The following is a 16720-nucleotide window of genomic DNA, read 5'->3' as shown; positions in this document are numbered from 1 at the left end:
AATGTGGGATCCCCTTGGCCGTCTGTCATCTTCCACTCTGCTGAACGAGGGCTGAGCCGAAGGGGGAGCAGCCATCTGGTTGTTACTTCTGGGGGTCCACCATCTCACAACGGGGCCTGGTCGTCCTGCCACCGGATCCCTGCGGAGCAGACAGACTTGTAAAAGACACATTCAAGAATACATTTCCGGGCCCTGAGTAATCCAATCCAAACTCTGGGGACAGGATTTGGTCGCTCGGGGTCCGCCGGTTAAGAAATCATTCCAGAACTTGGAGCCGTCCTCACCATCACTCTCGAGAACATTGACTTTTAATTTTATACCGAGTTCAACCACTCCAGATACATGATCTTAAACAAGCAAAATCCGCAGAGGGGATTCTTCCAGAAAATTCCTTTTCGGACTCTGCCACTGAAACCCATTAGCTTCCTCGCCCGCCAGTCATCAGAGGAGCCTCCCCAGAGGTCTGCAATGCCATCCATCTGTCCACCAGCTTTCAAGTTCCTCCGGTGACTGTGGCCGCTCTGGAGACTCAAGCTTTCTCGGGGCTCCACAGAGTCGGTTCGAAGCAGACTCTTCTTTGGAGGGCCTTATTCCCTGTGGGCAGTGAGGTTACTTGGGTGCTAGTTCCACCAGATTCCCTCTGAGGAGAGGAGTCCATCGTCCCTTGGGAACGTGCAAGTCCAAGCGAGGCTCTTCAGAATCCCGGAGATCTTCGCCTGGTGGCCGCCCAGATGGCTGGAAACCATTTCTGAACCCGGCGCTGCCACCGGTCCCAAGGAATTCAAACCATCTGGACATCACAACGGAGGCTTCTTGGCGCGTCTTTCTTTAACCTTGCAATTCGACACAGAATTAAATCTATATTACAGTTTTTGTTCCTTCAACACCCGAAGCGAGAGGAATGAGGCCGGGGCTTCGTGTCAGGCGGGCCACCGTCACCTTTCGGGGTCGGGGGGAGGGACTTGCGGCCTTTCAGACTGACCTCTCACCTGTCTGAGCCCCAACGGGACGCAAGCCTCCCCGACGTGACGTTCGTGCACCGTGCTGTCCCGGCACCCTTTGCCGTTGGTCCGCGGGCCGGTAGTCGGGCGGCAGCCTGGGCTCCTTGGCGAATACGGGCGGGCCGCCGGCCAGAGGTGCGGCTCCGAATGTGTATCGTGAAGCCACGTGCAGGAGACGGGAAGAGTTACATCTTTGACCCTCCTTTCGACTCAAAGCACCTTACATCTGGGTTTCTCAGAATACATGCAAACACAATACGGCTATGATCGTTTAGGCTAGAGACTTTATTTTAGAAGTATAAAGGATGGAGTCGCAATGATATTTGGCATTTTTAATTTAGGTTTGTTTTATTTAAGTTTAATGTTAATTCATGCTGTGTTTCAGTAAGAACAATACAGATTCTGTATCTGTGGCTCCAGTCAGATATCCAGTAGTACAAATTAGCTTCAAGTTACACATACTGAACAAAAGAGGTTGAGCGAGCGAAGGGGGGAGGAGGGGAGAGAAGGGGGCGGGGAAGAGGGAGGAGAAAAAACAAAGAATTGAACACGCATGCAGGCTCTTCAATACCACCTTCAATGCTAACCTGCTTTGAGGGAAAGTAAAAGTAGGCAAGAATGAGCAGCCACGGATTGTTGAACTGTTACCAGCACCATGCTTTTTTTTTTCAGCAACATTTCAGCACAGTTTGGAAACACTTTTTACAGCAAAACCACTACAATAAACGTTCCAACGCAACCTGTAACTTCAAGCTAAACACCCAATTAATTTTAAACATTGGTATAAAATTCGGTTTAAACAATTATAAAAAGGAAAAATGCCACCACATGCGCCCTACAGTGCGATAAACCTCTCTCCTAGACACTTTACCTAGAAGTCTAATGGCTTTCGAATGTAATATTCATGTCTAATGGTTACCTTGCCACGTCTGGCATGGAGACAACACAGTAATGCTGAAAAAGCCTATGCAGTCCTGTTAGTGTCTTAAAGAACCTAAAAGCTGGGACCAGTAAAATCCACAGAAATTCACTCTTGCCTTTAAGAACTTTTAAAACTGTTTTTTAAAAAAAAAAACCCAAAAGAAAAAGAATAAAGGAAACAAAACAAAAAACCAAAAAAAAAAACCAAAACCAAAAACAAAACCAAAAAAAGAACCAAAACGAAACAAAAAAACAAAAAAACAAAAAAACAAAAAAAAAACCCCAACAGGGCAGGAACCTAAATTCTGAGACCAAATGTAAAAGTCAGATTTGGTGGTTCTCAGTGACAATGGGGAATTTGTGGGGCAGGGGTCGGGGGTGGGGAGGGGATAGGGGTGGGCAGAGATGGATTCTCGTTGGCTTTGATGTCTCACTGGTTTTCATCTTCCACATCCTGCAGCGCTTCTTTATTCTGTTCTTCACCTGTAGATTTGAAAGAAAGATCAGGTATTTCATCATTTTTCTGCTCAGTACACCCAAGGGGCTGCTCATCAAGAGACCCCTCTCACACGGGTTGTCAAACTGCAAATAAAAACACTCAAATGAGCTGTCTTTCCTAAGGCAGACTGTCAGGCAAAAACCGCTCGGGTTTGGAGAGAAGCAGAGTACACTGCAGTAGAACCTGAAATGACTTTTTAACCGGTTTACCCAAATTAGTCAGCCTAGATACGATTTCTGACATGTGGGCAGCCCCAAATAATGATCTCAGCAGGATGGTTGCCAAATCTTAGTGTATCCATCTTAAGCCAAAATGTGCTTCCCTAATAACCTCACTTCTACTTTTTACGTCACCAAGAGCACAGCCTGCTAAGTAAAGGATACTTTTTCCACAGGAGAAAACACTTTTAGTTCGTTTTGTTTAAACTCAAAGATGTTTCCAAAGAGTCAATCTGGCAACGGTCGTTCTCCAAGGTCACACGTTTTTGATTTCGTTCAAGCTCGTGTGCCTTCTGAAGCTAGGCCAAAATTACCCTACTTTTCAGTTCCAGAGTGCCACGGCATCCTCAAAATAAACCAGACCACTGAGGTTATTAAAGAAGACCATTTGGCTTTCATGCTGTTTAAAAATAAAATAAATAATGCTGATTAGTTTGGAGGGACGTTTTCATAACTGTACTCTAACATGCACCAGAAAGCCAGCCTACTCACTGGTCACCATCAGTCTGATGAGCACTAAACACGCCAGCCATAGTCTAGAAACATGCATGCTACTTAAGCATGACTTGCCCTATATAGCTGAAGAAACTGGTGAACACATATGTTCTTGGTGGTGAGCCACCGAGAGTTTCCACAGTTACTAGGGTTAAATCCAATGGATGGAAATCAGGTGGCTAACCCCTCTGTTCCTGGAGCAGCACTTCTGACCCAAGGGGCCAACCAAACCCAGAGTTGGCCATTCCCTCACTTTCAAAAGCAGAATCAGAAAATGCATATGTGATGGCACGACCAGGACCATATCTAACAGCGCACCAGAAAGGCTGTGGGGTCCCCACAGAACCAGCCCTCGGAGCCTCCTACCCAAGGGGTGGAGTTGGGGGGAGGAGAAGGAGGAAGAAGAAGAGGAGGAGGAGGAAGGAGGGAAGAGAATGCCTTCTTCTGGGCAGTAAGGGAACTTTTCAATGACTCAAATCCTCATCAGCAATAGAGCTGGAGCCCGGTCAATACCCCAAATCTGAGCAAGCTCTAATTCCCGCACCAGTCCCCACCTTCCAGAAATAGGCTGAGAAGGCAGGTTCCATGAAGGGATGGAAGTGCTTAGCCCGGGGATGGAGTCTAAAACAGGCAGTTTACAGCAGCAGACTTGTGATATCGCAGGCATGATTAGTGAAGAAAAGTCTAAAAGCAGAAACGTGTCACTGTGCCACGATGACTTACAAAGTAGAATTTTTAGGAAAGGAACAGTTGGGTTTTCCTTTAGGAATCTATATAGCAGGGAGAGAGGGGGGGAAAAACAGGAATCACATGAATGCGACTTAACGAGTGGAAAACAAAACAGAGGCAGTGGGAACTTGTGGCCAGATCCTGAAAAGGCCAGGTCTGGAAAGAGATCCTAATTTTGATCTCGCCACTAACTTCTGTGAATCGGTGTCCTCTATCCTCTTCTCACTCTAGTTTCCTCCCCTGGGACAGGAGTATGCTGACGTGGGTCCACTCCTTCTCTAGGATGATGGGGAAATGCTTATTTTTATATGGGCTCTAGAGCTAGAGACAGAATTGCCTACGTCTGACAGACTGAATATATCTGGCTATAACTATGAGGCAGGGAAAGCGTCTACCAACGCTATTGTATTGCATTCTCCCAAGTTCTTTGTACAGTGCTCTGCACACAGTTAAGGGCTCAGTAAGTACCACTGATCCAACTGAAATAGATGCAAAAATCCTGCTGCAATCATTGAGAACTGACCGAACAAAGCAAAATGGTCTTATCTAATACAACAATCTTCTTGCCCAATCTGAAGAGCTTGTGCCAAGGGGGAGAAGAAAGATGGGAGGGGATAATAGGCAACCTACTGTTAACCCTGAAAAACAACGTTGGCGTATTTACAAATCATTGAAACGTTGGAAATTTAATGTCGCTATTTTAACAAAACTGCACCAGTATCAATTTACTCTTTCACCCAACTATTCATTCTAATGTATCTTACCAACAGAATCTCACACCTTAAGCAGCTGACAATACCCTAGAAAATTAAACATGCTCTTTACCCTGGGGGGCTGTGGCTAGGGCTGCATTTGGCAATCCAGGCATGTTTGTCCGACAAAAGCCATCAGTCTGGACTGTGCCGGGCCACACGATGGCAGTCGAAACAGCCTTGACGGAACGTGACTTGCGGGGTTCCTCGTGGGAACTGACCTCTTCAAACCCATCGACTCAACCTCAGGCTCCCCCGCGCCTGGCAGTCTCCCCATCCCCCTGGCCAGAACGGGTCCAAGGACCAACGCCAGCCCTGCCCAAACCCAATAACCTGTAGTTTTTTGGGACGGGGCCACGGAGGGGAGTGGGGCCCATCCTCAGCCCAATCCCACTCACTTCAGCGTCTGAGGCTGGCTGGGACTGGCGGGACCACAGTCTGCCCAGCTTCTGAGCCTAAGCAAATTCACCACATACGCGTTACAGAGCCGACTCTAAACCGGGAGGAAGCATCAGCTACCGTGCACCCAACCACATCCATCCAAGTCATACGCCAGCCTGGGCACACTCAGGGTAGCAAGCCTGGTATTGCCCGGCGGAGGGGCTCGGCACGGCTCTGCCTGGACCAACTCGGCCTGCAGGAATCAGAAAAGGGGCAGGTCTCTTTGAGCAAGCGCTCGCAGAAGAACCGGACAGCGAACAAAACGTGAAAACAGGGGTGGCAAGGTGGGGCATCGGCATGACCAAGGACAATCTGGGGGGCCCAGCCCCAGTGTGGAAAGAGTTATGGGGTCAATCACCAGTCTTTTTGGCTACAGACCCTCACACAGATGGGTCTGCACATCAGTAGCAGCATCTTTACATGCAAAGGACATGTACATGGGAGGGTGCGTGTATGTATGTGTGCATGCAAGCATACATGTATGTATTTATGTTTAAGGTAAGTAGGGTCACCAGGGAACTTCCAGGAAATGTAGATTAAACCTAGAGGACTGGAGTTGCCTCTGTGCCACAACTATAGCACAATACTTGTGGTTCTTTAAATGAACTAGGAGAGCCTGTTTTGCTCAAATTATTGCAACTCTCAAGACGTCCATGCTCCAGCCAGAAAGAGAACAATGATTCAGGCAGATTTCCCCGGTGAAATTTCAAGATTCCTCCAGATTCCAACTCCAGGAGGAGAGGAAATGACACATTAGAAAAAAATGAGCTCGAATGAAGTCAGGAGGCGAGAGACGAAGTTCTTCCCACAGATTCCCTGATGACCCTGAATTTTTCAATTAATTTTCCCAGGCTTGGGGCTTCTCCATGTTTTTTTTTTTTTTTTTAAAAAAAGGACGCTGAAGTCCGCTCCCTTCTGCTTGGCAGGATAAATGAGATAACAGCAATTTATGGCCTTCGGGAAAGAGGGACTGTGTGAGTTTATTATTCATTTTTTGCCACCACTTCCTTCTCAGAATATTGTGAAGATGAGATATTTCTAATAATAATGTTCAGGGTGTTAGTAAACTCTTAACAATGTGCCCAGCCCTGTGCTAAACACCAGAGTAAGTACAAGATAATGAGGGCTTCCTGGGGAGACGCCATCAGTGGGTCTCCCATGTGAGGTTTTATGGCTGTACACAGCAGGAGAATCTTGCTTTCTCGTTCTTTAAGGGCGGAGTGGTCTACAGGTTAAACAACTTGGGCAAGCCCTCCTTTTATAATTGAGAAACTTCAAATTGCACGGTTCTTAGAAAATGTGAACTATTGCCATTATTTTTAAGGGCAGAAGGTGTTAGGGGATTGGGGCTGTAGATTCACCACAAAGTGAAATCCCCACCCCACAACGTCATGCTAGTAATTTCAACAGCGATGCTTTCAATTAAGTTTCTTGTCTCTTCTCATTCTCTGCCTTCCTAGCCACATGAAGGGCTGAGATAAATTTAACAGGATATAATGACATTTCAGAAACATGCTGTGGAGCAAGGGACCTGCAGTGAAACGAGGGTGATCTCGGCTCCTCAACCTGAATGACCACATCAAGTATTTGCCTCTGAAGATCAGAACCAGGGGCGTTCCTATAAACTCTAAGTGACCAGGATTCCTAGCTGACATGGCTCTAGAAGTGAATTTCAGTGGATAGAAATTTAACTAGAGACACCCATTATCTTTAGTTAAATCTTCTACTCACCACTTCCACTGAGTTCCATGCAAATTAAGCCCGGAACAGAATTAGTCAAACCCTGGCCACCCTGCTATTTCAAGATGGCAGCTACCCAGAGCAAGAGTCACCTGAATTTTTCCATTTGAAGTATATTCCTTTCACACTGCAATTAGCACATTGTGCTAAATGCAGTGAAACCTCACCTGAAACTAACTGTATTTGGGGCAAATGCTTGGTTAAACAGCATTCTGGAACAGAGTCAAGGTTTGAGTGCTCTAAGTACTTATGAAGAGGACAGAGTTTCAGCGATGATTCGTGTGTGATCTGTCTGTGCTCCATTGTGTCTATTTTCCGGCCTCTGTCTGGGAGCCTTTGACATCGGTGCTCACTTACCATCACCCTGCATGTCTGAAGTCCATAGTGTCAGGTTATCACGTAACAACTGCATGATAAGTGTAGAGTCCTTATAACTTTCTTCACTCAGCGTATCCAGTTCTGCAATCGCATCATCGAAAGCTGCTTTTGCCAACCTAAAAGAAGCAAAATAAGAAGTGCGTTTACACCGACTTGCCAAATCCTCAGATCCTGAGAGTGACTTCCCAAGTGACAAACTTCCCAGCCCCATCTCAGAATTCGACATCTGTTTCTGGTTTTCCCCCACTGGAGCCAGCTTGGCAGTGAGAAGGTGGGAAGGTGAATCCCTCCATGTAGGGGGCTCTCCTGTTCTTCCTACTTCTGAACCCTACTTGACTCCCATTCTGGCAACCTCTGCCCCCAGGGTCTCCAAGCCAGGAAGGGGAAAAGAGGGAGGGGACCAGACGAGGTGACGCCCTCACTTGAATGGCTGTGGGGGCTGCTGGCAGCTCCCTGTTCACCACCCCCTCACGCTGGCCCCTCCGTGACCCCCAAAATCAATCCCAGGGCCCCAGCTTTGTGGTAATGAGCTGGGACGGTGCCTCAGGAGACCACTTTGGCGTGGGGAAGAACTCCCCAGATCCAGAGGTGTGTTTTTTGGGGGGGGGGGGGAGGTGACAGCTGAAGCTATCTCAACTGTCCCTCGGTCGGCACCCTGACCCAGACTGGACCTGCAACGGTGTCCCCCCGACAGCTAACTGCAGCTGGTGTTCACCATCCCACACCCCACCCCTTTTGTGGGATTTCCCTGCCATTTTCTCCTCCCACCTTGGCTGGCCTGGGTCCAAGGGGATTTCTCAGAGAAATTAGTCAGCCACCACTGTTTACCGAATGCTGCCGATCTGCTTGACTTAAAGTTGTGACATGTCCGGGGGGGGGGGGGGGGTGTCACCCGGGTCACCCAAGCAGCTCATTTTTTTTGTTTCACAAAAATTTTTTAAAGAGGTGTTTAAAATTTACCGAGGCTTTTTAGACAATTTATAAGTAGAGATAATCACACAACTATATGTACACTGTACTACTATGTCATATTTATTGGATTTGTGATTACGTCAACAAGTTTTCCATAAGATATAGATATAAATAGTGTCCTACGTCTGAGTACTTCCTGTAAATCCAATCCAGAAACCATACATTTACAGACTCAGAAATCAGCTAACTAAATTATCCACTGGGAGAGTAATAAAACTATTCACGACAAAAAATAACTGGCATGCTTTTATTAAAAGTGGATTTTCTGTGTAATTTTATATAAATTAAAATGCCTCAAAATTTCAAGGAAAGAGTCTGAGTTTACTTTACTTTGGCCAATAGACTCAGTATTCGAACAAAGACCACTTGAACTGATGTGCAGAATTCCCTACCCACACTGCTTTGTATTTCAGACTAGACAAATAAATTATCAGTTTCTCCAAAGCATAGCATGACTGCTAGTACACCAACAAAGTATATTAGCTACATTTATTTAAAGAAACAGCACACCACAAGAAGCTAAACACTCAATATCATGTGATATGTAGGCTTCAAGAGCGGGGCTATTACAGTACTGGCTTTCCTGTCTTCAGGAGGAATTTCTAGGATTTCTGGGAAACTCCTGCACAAGTAGGGAAAATGTCCATTAGAAAGAATTTCATTTTCCATTTCAAATAACTCACATTTTTGAGACCATGGAGGTTTAAATGCATAGTAATTCTGGTGCCAATTCTATTTCTATTTTTCCTATTATGCTATGCAAGAATATGGGATTTAGGCTTACTGAGATTTTAATGGGGCGCCAAAAGACAGAGTAAATGCAGGTTGCAGGCCACCAAGGGGACACCCCCCACCCTCCCCTGCCAATCTTGGCTCCAGTAACAGCCAATTGGTTGTCAATTCTGAGGAAAGGTTTCCCTTCCCTCCCCCCCAACCCCGTGCTACAGTCGGAGACGGAGCCAGATTTAAACGAGGTCTTGGGAGGAGGCAAAAGACAGGGATTCTGATAAGCAGCCCATCACCTGCAGTTTAGAAAGGAGAGCAAGAGAAAGAGATGAGAACAGGCAGCAGTGACAAGGTAGGGGAAGAGAAGGAAAGGAGAAATGACAGCATACCACAGGAAGAATGCAGGCAAGAGGGGAGTGAGGAGGGCACAAGGCTGGGAGTGAAAGAGGCCAGAGAAACATGAGGAAATCCCAGCATCCCACTCAGTGCTGTGAACCATAGAGGGCAGGGGGAGAGAACAGTGTAACCCAACACAATTGGATGAGAGCTGAAAAAGGAGCAAAAGAGAAAAAAAAACCACACTGGGAGCCCAGAGAAAGAACAGGAAGACAACAAGAGATGTGCTGGAAGACATGAAGACCGTGTACACAGAAGCAGCGTGGCCTCGTGGTTAGACCATGGGCCTGGGCATCAGAAGGACTTGGCTCTGCCACTTGTCTACTGTGTGACTTTGGGCAAGCTACTTCACTTCTTTGCCTCAGTGACCTCATCTGTAAACTGGGGGATTATGACTGTGAGCCCCATGTGGACCAGGCACTGTGTCCAACCTGGTTGGCTTATATCTTCCCCAGTGCTTAGAAGAGTACTTGACACATTATAAGTGCTTAACAAATACCTTTATTACTATTACAGAAGACCAAGGGCACTAAAAGCAAGAAAATTAGGGAGAAAGGGGGAAAAACTGGGGGCAAGGAACTGCTACGGCAATAGGAGAGAGCAAATGAGAGAAAGAGGAAGCACAGGAAAGGAAGTGAGGAAGGAAGCAAACCGAGCAAGAACTTGGAGGACAAAACCTGAGTACAGCCAAGGACAAGTATAAAATCACATGGCCTAAAAGCATCGAGGTAAAAAAGAAAAACCTAGATTTCTAAGGACAAGTAGAAAGGATGAAAGAAAGAAAGAAGTGGAAAGCCATGAAGTCTTACAAAAAGTAACAACAGTGCATGACAAAGACACAGCTGAGGATAGGGGGAAGTTTTTTTTTTTTTTTTTTTAAGTTATTCAAGTCAGAGACAACCAGATATTTTAAAAAGTAAGATCACACAACAGGAGGACAGGGCAGACTAAGCTCAAGGTCAGGAACTGTGTCTTTAAAGCCTGTTGTTGGCTCACAAGTAGCTAGTGCTCATTGCAGGTTGCAGACATAAACACACTCACACACAATGAAAAAGAGGGAAAAATCAGTGGACAAGACCAGACTGGAAACTCATGGTCAATATGCCTACCAACTCTATTGAGTTGCACTCTCCCAAGCACTGGACTCAGTCTAGTACCAATTTGATAATCCTTAAAACACAAATGCATAATCCTCAGCCCTGGCAGAAAAAGGAAGGATTACATCACTCCACATGTAGTTAAATGTGTTTCTGAACATTCTGGTTTAGGCAGAGAGAGCCTCCAATCTACAGCTACATAACTTACCTGCAGGCACGGTCAGGGGAATTAAGAATTTCATAGTAGAATACGGAAAAGTTGAGAGCAAGACCTAAACGGATGGGGTGCGTTGGCGGAAGTTCTGTCATTGCAATATCACTGGCAGCTTTGTAAGCCACTAGGCTGTTCTCTGCGGCTTCCTTCCTGTCATTTCCTGTGGCAAATTCGGCCAGATACCTGTGGTAGTCCCCTTTCCTGGAAAGGAGGGAGAGAAAACACCAATTTAAAGTGAGCATAAACTTCTAAACATCTTTAAGGTAGAAAAACTGGTTTCTTAAACTGACTACATTTCATGAAAAAGTCACAAAACATGAACCACTTAATGCTTTCCAGGGTTACCGTAAAATGACTGTGCTTACTCAAAACTTTAACCACGATCAGCCTAGCTCTGGTTTGAACATGAACCTTGGGCGAGGCAGTCTCCCCCACTCCATTATATCACCCAGTCACAATACCAGTGGAAATGCCCAGTCCCACTGCTTGACCGTGAGGAACTCTGGATCTGGAAAGGGGTTGTCTTTAGCCTGCCTCCTGCCTTCTGTGCAGACCCCACAGCTGCTAAGGGATGCCTGGGTGCCCGCAGACCCTGGGAGGGAGTCCAAGGGACTTACAACTCAGAATCAGAAACAGGAAAACAGCAGAGGAGAGTTATTCAAGGGGGGAGGGGGCCCTCCTTGCCTGGACAGGAACAAATCCATCTCACGGGCTCCAGCCGGTATAGAGTCTGGAAACAACCGAGAGGTCAGAGCTGAGGCAGTGTTCACCCTCGAATCTTTTCTAGTACCACTTTGGGAGAACCAGGGGTCTCCTCTGCCTCCCAAAGTCCAAAGCTTGTGCTGACGACCTTTCCAGTTCAGAAAGGGAGCAGGCAGAGGTCACCCTGGAGTCCCATGGGTGGGGTCCAGAAAGATCAGAAAACAAGAAACATTGATTTCCACCCACACCCAGAATTTCTCAGCCCTACAAAGGTTGCTGGGATACTGATAAGAATTTATTTAGCACTGGTCTTTAAGAACTCAAAATGCCTTTAGAGTGAAGAGACCCAAATCCCATGACACAGGAAATTTCCTTTCCTTCCCAAAGGCAGCCCAGTGGCTGCCTCCATCTTGCTTATTCATTTCCTTCTCCCTTCCTCATCATGGCATTGTTCTGCCAAGAGTTCTCCTCTCCCCCAACCCACCCCAAGAAAAAAGAGAGACCAGCAAGTAGGTTGGCCTAGCTGCCAGCTACTGAATCTCACTATTATCTACTCCTTAGGGAAACCAGAAAGACTACAAAGCCCTTGGTCCCAGCCAGTTGAATTAGGCCAATGAGCTCTAGAGGCCTCAGATTTTAAGCAATTTTACTATTTTAACCAGTACTTTAAGTACTCAGAATGGACAGCGATATACAGTTTTTATAAGCCCAGTTAATACCAAACTTTTTAATTTAAAACCCAAAAAACTGCACTGGGGGCCAATGATTTAGAGTTGCCTTTTGTTTCATTCATTCTTCTTTCTCTCTCGCTTTCTTTTTGAACCAACATTTGTTGGTCCATCTGCAGACTGCGTTTTAATGCAGCATTGATGCTGTTTATCCCAAACTCTTGAACACGAACCAGGAATTTCTGACTAATCTGTAGGTCCCGGAAGGGGAGGAAGGAGAACTGGTTGGGGGGGGGGGGGCAGTGCAAGGAAGCAGAGGCACTGGGGAAGGTAACAGAGCCACGATTCCCCTAGTAAGAGATCCCTCCATCCCTCCTGTCTCTCCTTTACACTTCCCAGGGTCAGTCATCTCTCTTTCACTATGGCCATCTGCCATTACCCCCGCCTCCCCTCTCATCCCCTATTACTGGTGGAGCACTTCAGCCAGCGCATAGTCTACTGCAGACAGACGATTTAAAATTTTCTACAAAGTACAAACCCTATTCTTTTACTGAGCAGCTCTTCATACATCTTACCTTTCGGGGTTCTGTCCAGGACTCTTTGGAAACAACTAAGTCACCATGACTTCTGAATTTCTGACACATATCAGGAACCAGAGTTTAAGCGAGATGTGGGCAAGGTGTCAGGTAAGTGTCCATCACCACTGTTGCACTGCACTCTCCCAAGTGCTTTGGAGGGTGTTCTGCACATATTAAGTGCTCAAAAAACAGCACTGATTGATTTGGTTATCAAAATCATTTTCTTTAAAGTAGTGAACAAGATTCGACTGGATTGGAAGCAGTGTGGTCTAGGCTGGTGGAAAGCACATGGGCCTAGTAGTCAGGGGACCTGGGTTCTAATCACAGCCTAGCTCTGCTACTTGTCTGTTGTGTGATCTTGGGCAAGTCACTTCACTTGTCTGTGGCTCGGTTTCCTCATTTGTAAAATGGGGTTTAAATACCTGTTCCTCCTTCCCCCCTTATAGTGAGTCTTTTGTGGGAGAGGCACTGTGTCCAACCTTATTATTCTGTAGCTGTCCATGGCAGGTGGTAACTGTTTAACAATTTCCACAATTATTTCCCCATCTACAAATTGGGAGCTAAAAACACAGGGATGTTGAGTGACTTAGCCATGGATATATGGATATGACAACCATGGTTATACATATATATACACACATACACACACACTCACATTCACATATACGCATATATGTATATACTGGTCAACAACAGAGCAGAGGCTTCCTGCATCTGAGCCCATGTTTTACTCATGTTTTCCCCCTACAACCGATTAATGGTACAAATCAATGCAAGAACTTTAAGACTCGAATCCTGATTGATTTGTAGTGAGGTGCTGCTTTAGAATTGCTTTTACCCCTTTAAGCTCCATCCTGCCACAAGTCTACCAGTATTAAACTCCACATTCCATCCCTGAATTAATAATGATGGTATTTGTTAAGCGCTTAGGCCGCGCTCAGCAGCAGTTTCCTCAAAATGAATGCTCTCATGAGCAAAAGGGCAGGTGAAAGGGAAGCCTGTTACTGACAGGACAGGATATTTTAGTAAAAGACAATCGACCCACAGTCAATCAAAAGCCAAGAAAATCTGATTCTTCGGTCAGCAGTAGCACTCGGTAGAGGCTGGGTGTAAATGCCAAAAATAGAAACTTAAGAGGTAAAAAGGGCTAGAGTGAATTTTAAGCTTCTCAATGGATGTCTCAGGCACTAGATTACTTCTTTTGGGTCACTTTAAAGTTCAACAACAGCCATCCCCCTACACCAGTACTAGTTAGAATGACTGGATTTGTTAGGGTAGGGCCCCCTCCCCCCGCCCCTTTTCAACAAGCCACTTCTCCCAGTGGCTACTACAATGAAAGAGATCAGATGGTCAGAATCCTAGGACTGGAACCAAGTTATTCATCTCGTCATTTTCCCTCCTAGTAAGGAACCTACATTTTATAATAGAAAACCTTGGACTCGCCAGTGTTAGCTGCTGGAATGAGGTGTTTGTCCAGTACGTCCAGAATGTCGCAGCAGATTAATTTCAGTTCAGTTTCAACCTGGAAAGAGCCAACAACAATTGTGAACATAGCAAGACACCACAAACACAATTCGCTTCAACAAAGACCTGAGGAATGATTTGCATTTGGGGCAGGAGCCTGTTTCTACCTATTTTGTGTCCTAAAGCTCCTCTCATCATAAGCTATGGACCGCAAAACTCCAGAGTGAGGCAGTGATGAGGATATTCAGTCAGCACTGCTCTCCCCTTCCCAGGAGCATCTCTCCCCCACATTGGGTAGAAGGATTCCTCTAGTACATGTTTATTGGGCTAATGAAATCCAGGGTTCCAAACCTGACGAACAGCTAAATAACGCTTCACAGTGCTTTCTGTGCACTGTTACTTCCTAATCAGGAAAGAGGGAGGTCAACAAGAGAGTGCACTAAGACTTTCCCCACAGGTTGTGCACATGTAATGTAACACGTGGGGACATTTGCCAAAAAGGCAGGAAGAGGACCAGGACATCCTGACTAGAACACTGGGTGTTTACACCTCTGACTCACTCATCCCTGCCTCTCCTGCCCTTAGGACTCCACCGAGCCACTTCAACACATCTCCACGGGTTACTTATTTCTACCTCTGACCTGCACCCATTCACTTTCTTTCACCACTATAGGATTTGCGTGTCCACTTGCCTCCCCAACTAAATCTGTAAACCCCTTGTGGGCAGGACCTCTTCTTTTTACTTCTACTGTATGCTCCCAAGAACCTAGTAATGCCTCTGTACAGCCAGGCTATTAAAATGAAAGATACTGACCAACTTCATCAGTCTCACCCTCTTGGAAGATAAATCGAATACGCAGCACACCTACCATTTGTCGGTATTCTCGGATCATTTTTAGTTTGTCTTCACCTCCCTTGTTTTCTTCTTTCTGTTCAATGCTGCTGATTATTCTCCAAGAAGCTCTTCTGGCTCCAATCACATTTTTATACGCCACTGACAGTAAGTTTCTTTCTTCAACTGTCAACTCCACGTCCATTCCTGCTACTTTCTTCATTGACTCCACCATTTCTACAGGGAAGGGGGAAAACAGTGTCAGATATAAGCAAGGTATGTTGGCAACAGTCATTGCTTGCTTGAACCAGACAACAGGGCAAAGAGAAATCGTAATGCCGATCTAGACCAATCCAAACACCTTCCACTCAGTGACAACCTCACACATTCTAAACTGAGTCCTAAATAAAACAATTCGGGGCACAACTCACAAAATAAAAGGCTGGGGACAACCACCCTGCAATCATTTAGTCCAAGTAGTTGGAAGCAATCCTGTGGTCTACCAGATTCGAATTCCTCTAGCTTTTGTACTTTTTTGGGAGGTATTCCCAACTAAATCCCTGTTCAGATGACCCCATTACCCGTCCTTACAATTTAGGGACATCATGTTTGGCTTACTTTGGTTACTAGTATCCATCTTCCCTTTGTTCCCATTATATGAATACTTTGAATCTGCCTGCCTCTCCATTAAACTCTTGAAGGACATGTAAAATCTATTTTATTTTGTATGCTCTCAGCATATAAACCCTCAATATAAACTAAAGATGACTGCTTTCAGCCCCAAAAAGACAATGCAAAGGAATTAAGTGAACACAACTCAAAAATGTTTAGAAAGACTATTCCAACAGACACACCATCTAGGGTCCTCATTCTTTTCCTCCACTCAAGCTAATTTCTTGGAACCACTGAATGGCCCAATTTATGTCTGATAGCCTAAACAAGGTTGTCTTCAACTCAAATCCCTGAGGAATATCCCTTGATTGCCTACCAAATATTAGTGAAAAAGGTTTCCATGACAGCAACTGACCCTCAAAAGACCAAAGGCCCTTCCTCCTCCTGGAGATGAAAGACATTTTCTAATTAACTGGGTAGCAGGAGAAAAATCACTTTCTGTGTCTACTCCATCTACTGTGCTCCTCCTTTACCCTTACACCAGAGCTGGCAGTGCCATGGGGATAGCCACTTTTCCTAGCTTTCCTCCCAGCCCAATCCCCAACACACAGGCTGGTGAGGAAAACGGGTTCTGAGAAAACGTGCTCTGAATCCACCTAGTCATCCCAGTAACCTAAAGAGGTCATTTTCTTAAGAAATACCAAGATCAAGAGCCCCACAAAATGGCTGCCTAGATGGTGAAATCGATGGCATTTACTGAATTCCTGCTGAGTGCGAAGTACTGTACTAACTGCTTGGGAGAGTGCCAAGAAAAGGGAAGACACAAAGCCCCCTCCTCTCAAGAGACAGTCTCCAGGCTTCAGCCTTCAAGCACGAAGGGGAGGCAAGGGTTGGTCACAGATGGCATTCACAGCAACAGAATATTTAAGGCCTAATTGCTTCATCCCTCTGATGGGACCAAAATACTTGAGGGGACTGGCAGGACCGCATTCTCTTCATACCAAGGAGTCCACAGGAACTTTTGTGTATTCACAGCTCTTTCTCTTGCGATACAGGTAGCATCGCATCTGGCCCACTGGCCACGGGGTGCAGGGTCTGAGGATGCTGTGGGGGGGAGGGAGGAGCAGCGAATGCCTACTTTTGACCCGGAGCTGGCCCACCTTTCCACTGCCAGGCTGCTTTTGGCATTGAAGGGCGAGTTCGACCGTCTCTTACCCCCATCAGCTTTGGTCTTTGCTCCTGAGCAGGCCCTGCGCAGTTGCCGTTTTTGACCACTAGGTGGCAA

The 16720-nt window shown here is 46.0% G+C and overlaps 1 protein-coding gene across 1 annotated transcript in view; it reads right to left on the bottom strand.

Annotated features, from left to right (window-relative positions):
- Positions 1-280: 280 nt before the first annotated feature.
- The window catches only part of YWHAE (tyrosine 3-monooxygenase/tryptophan 5-monooxygenase activation protein epsilon), a 29430-nt gene continuing 12990 nt past the window's right edge, over positions 281-16720 (bottom strand). Inside the window, exons 2-6 of the mRNA XM_029082041.2 lie at positions 14861-15060; positions 13943-14049; positions 10574-10780; positions 7154-7290; positions 281-2405 (exon numbers count right to left, since the gene is read on the bottom strand). Coding sequence (XP_028937874.1) covers positions 2353-2405; positions 7154-7290; positions 10574-10780; positions 13943-14049; positions 14861-15060 — 704 coding nt within the window. The 3' untranslated portion in view covers positions 281-2352. The remainder of the gene's footprint in view (positions 2406-7153; positions 7291-10573; positions 10781-13942; positions 14050-14860; positions 15061-16720) is intronic.

This window comes from Ornithorhynchus anatinus, chromosome 17, assembly GCF_004115215.2.
Source record: "Ornithorhynchus anatinus isolate Pmale09 chromosome 17, mOrnAna1.pri.v4, whole genome shotgun sequence".
NCBI classification, from domain to species: domain Eukaryota; kingdom Metazoa; phylum Chordata; class Mammalia; order Monotremata; family Ornithorhynchidae; genus Ornithorhynchus; species Ornithorhynchus anatinus.
Note: the sequence above shows the minus strand (reverse complement) of the source record. Positions and strands in the feature narration are given on the sequence as shown.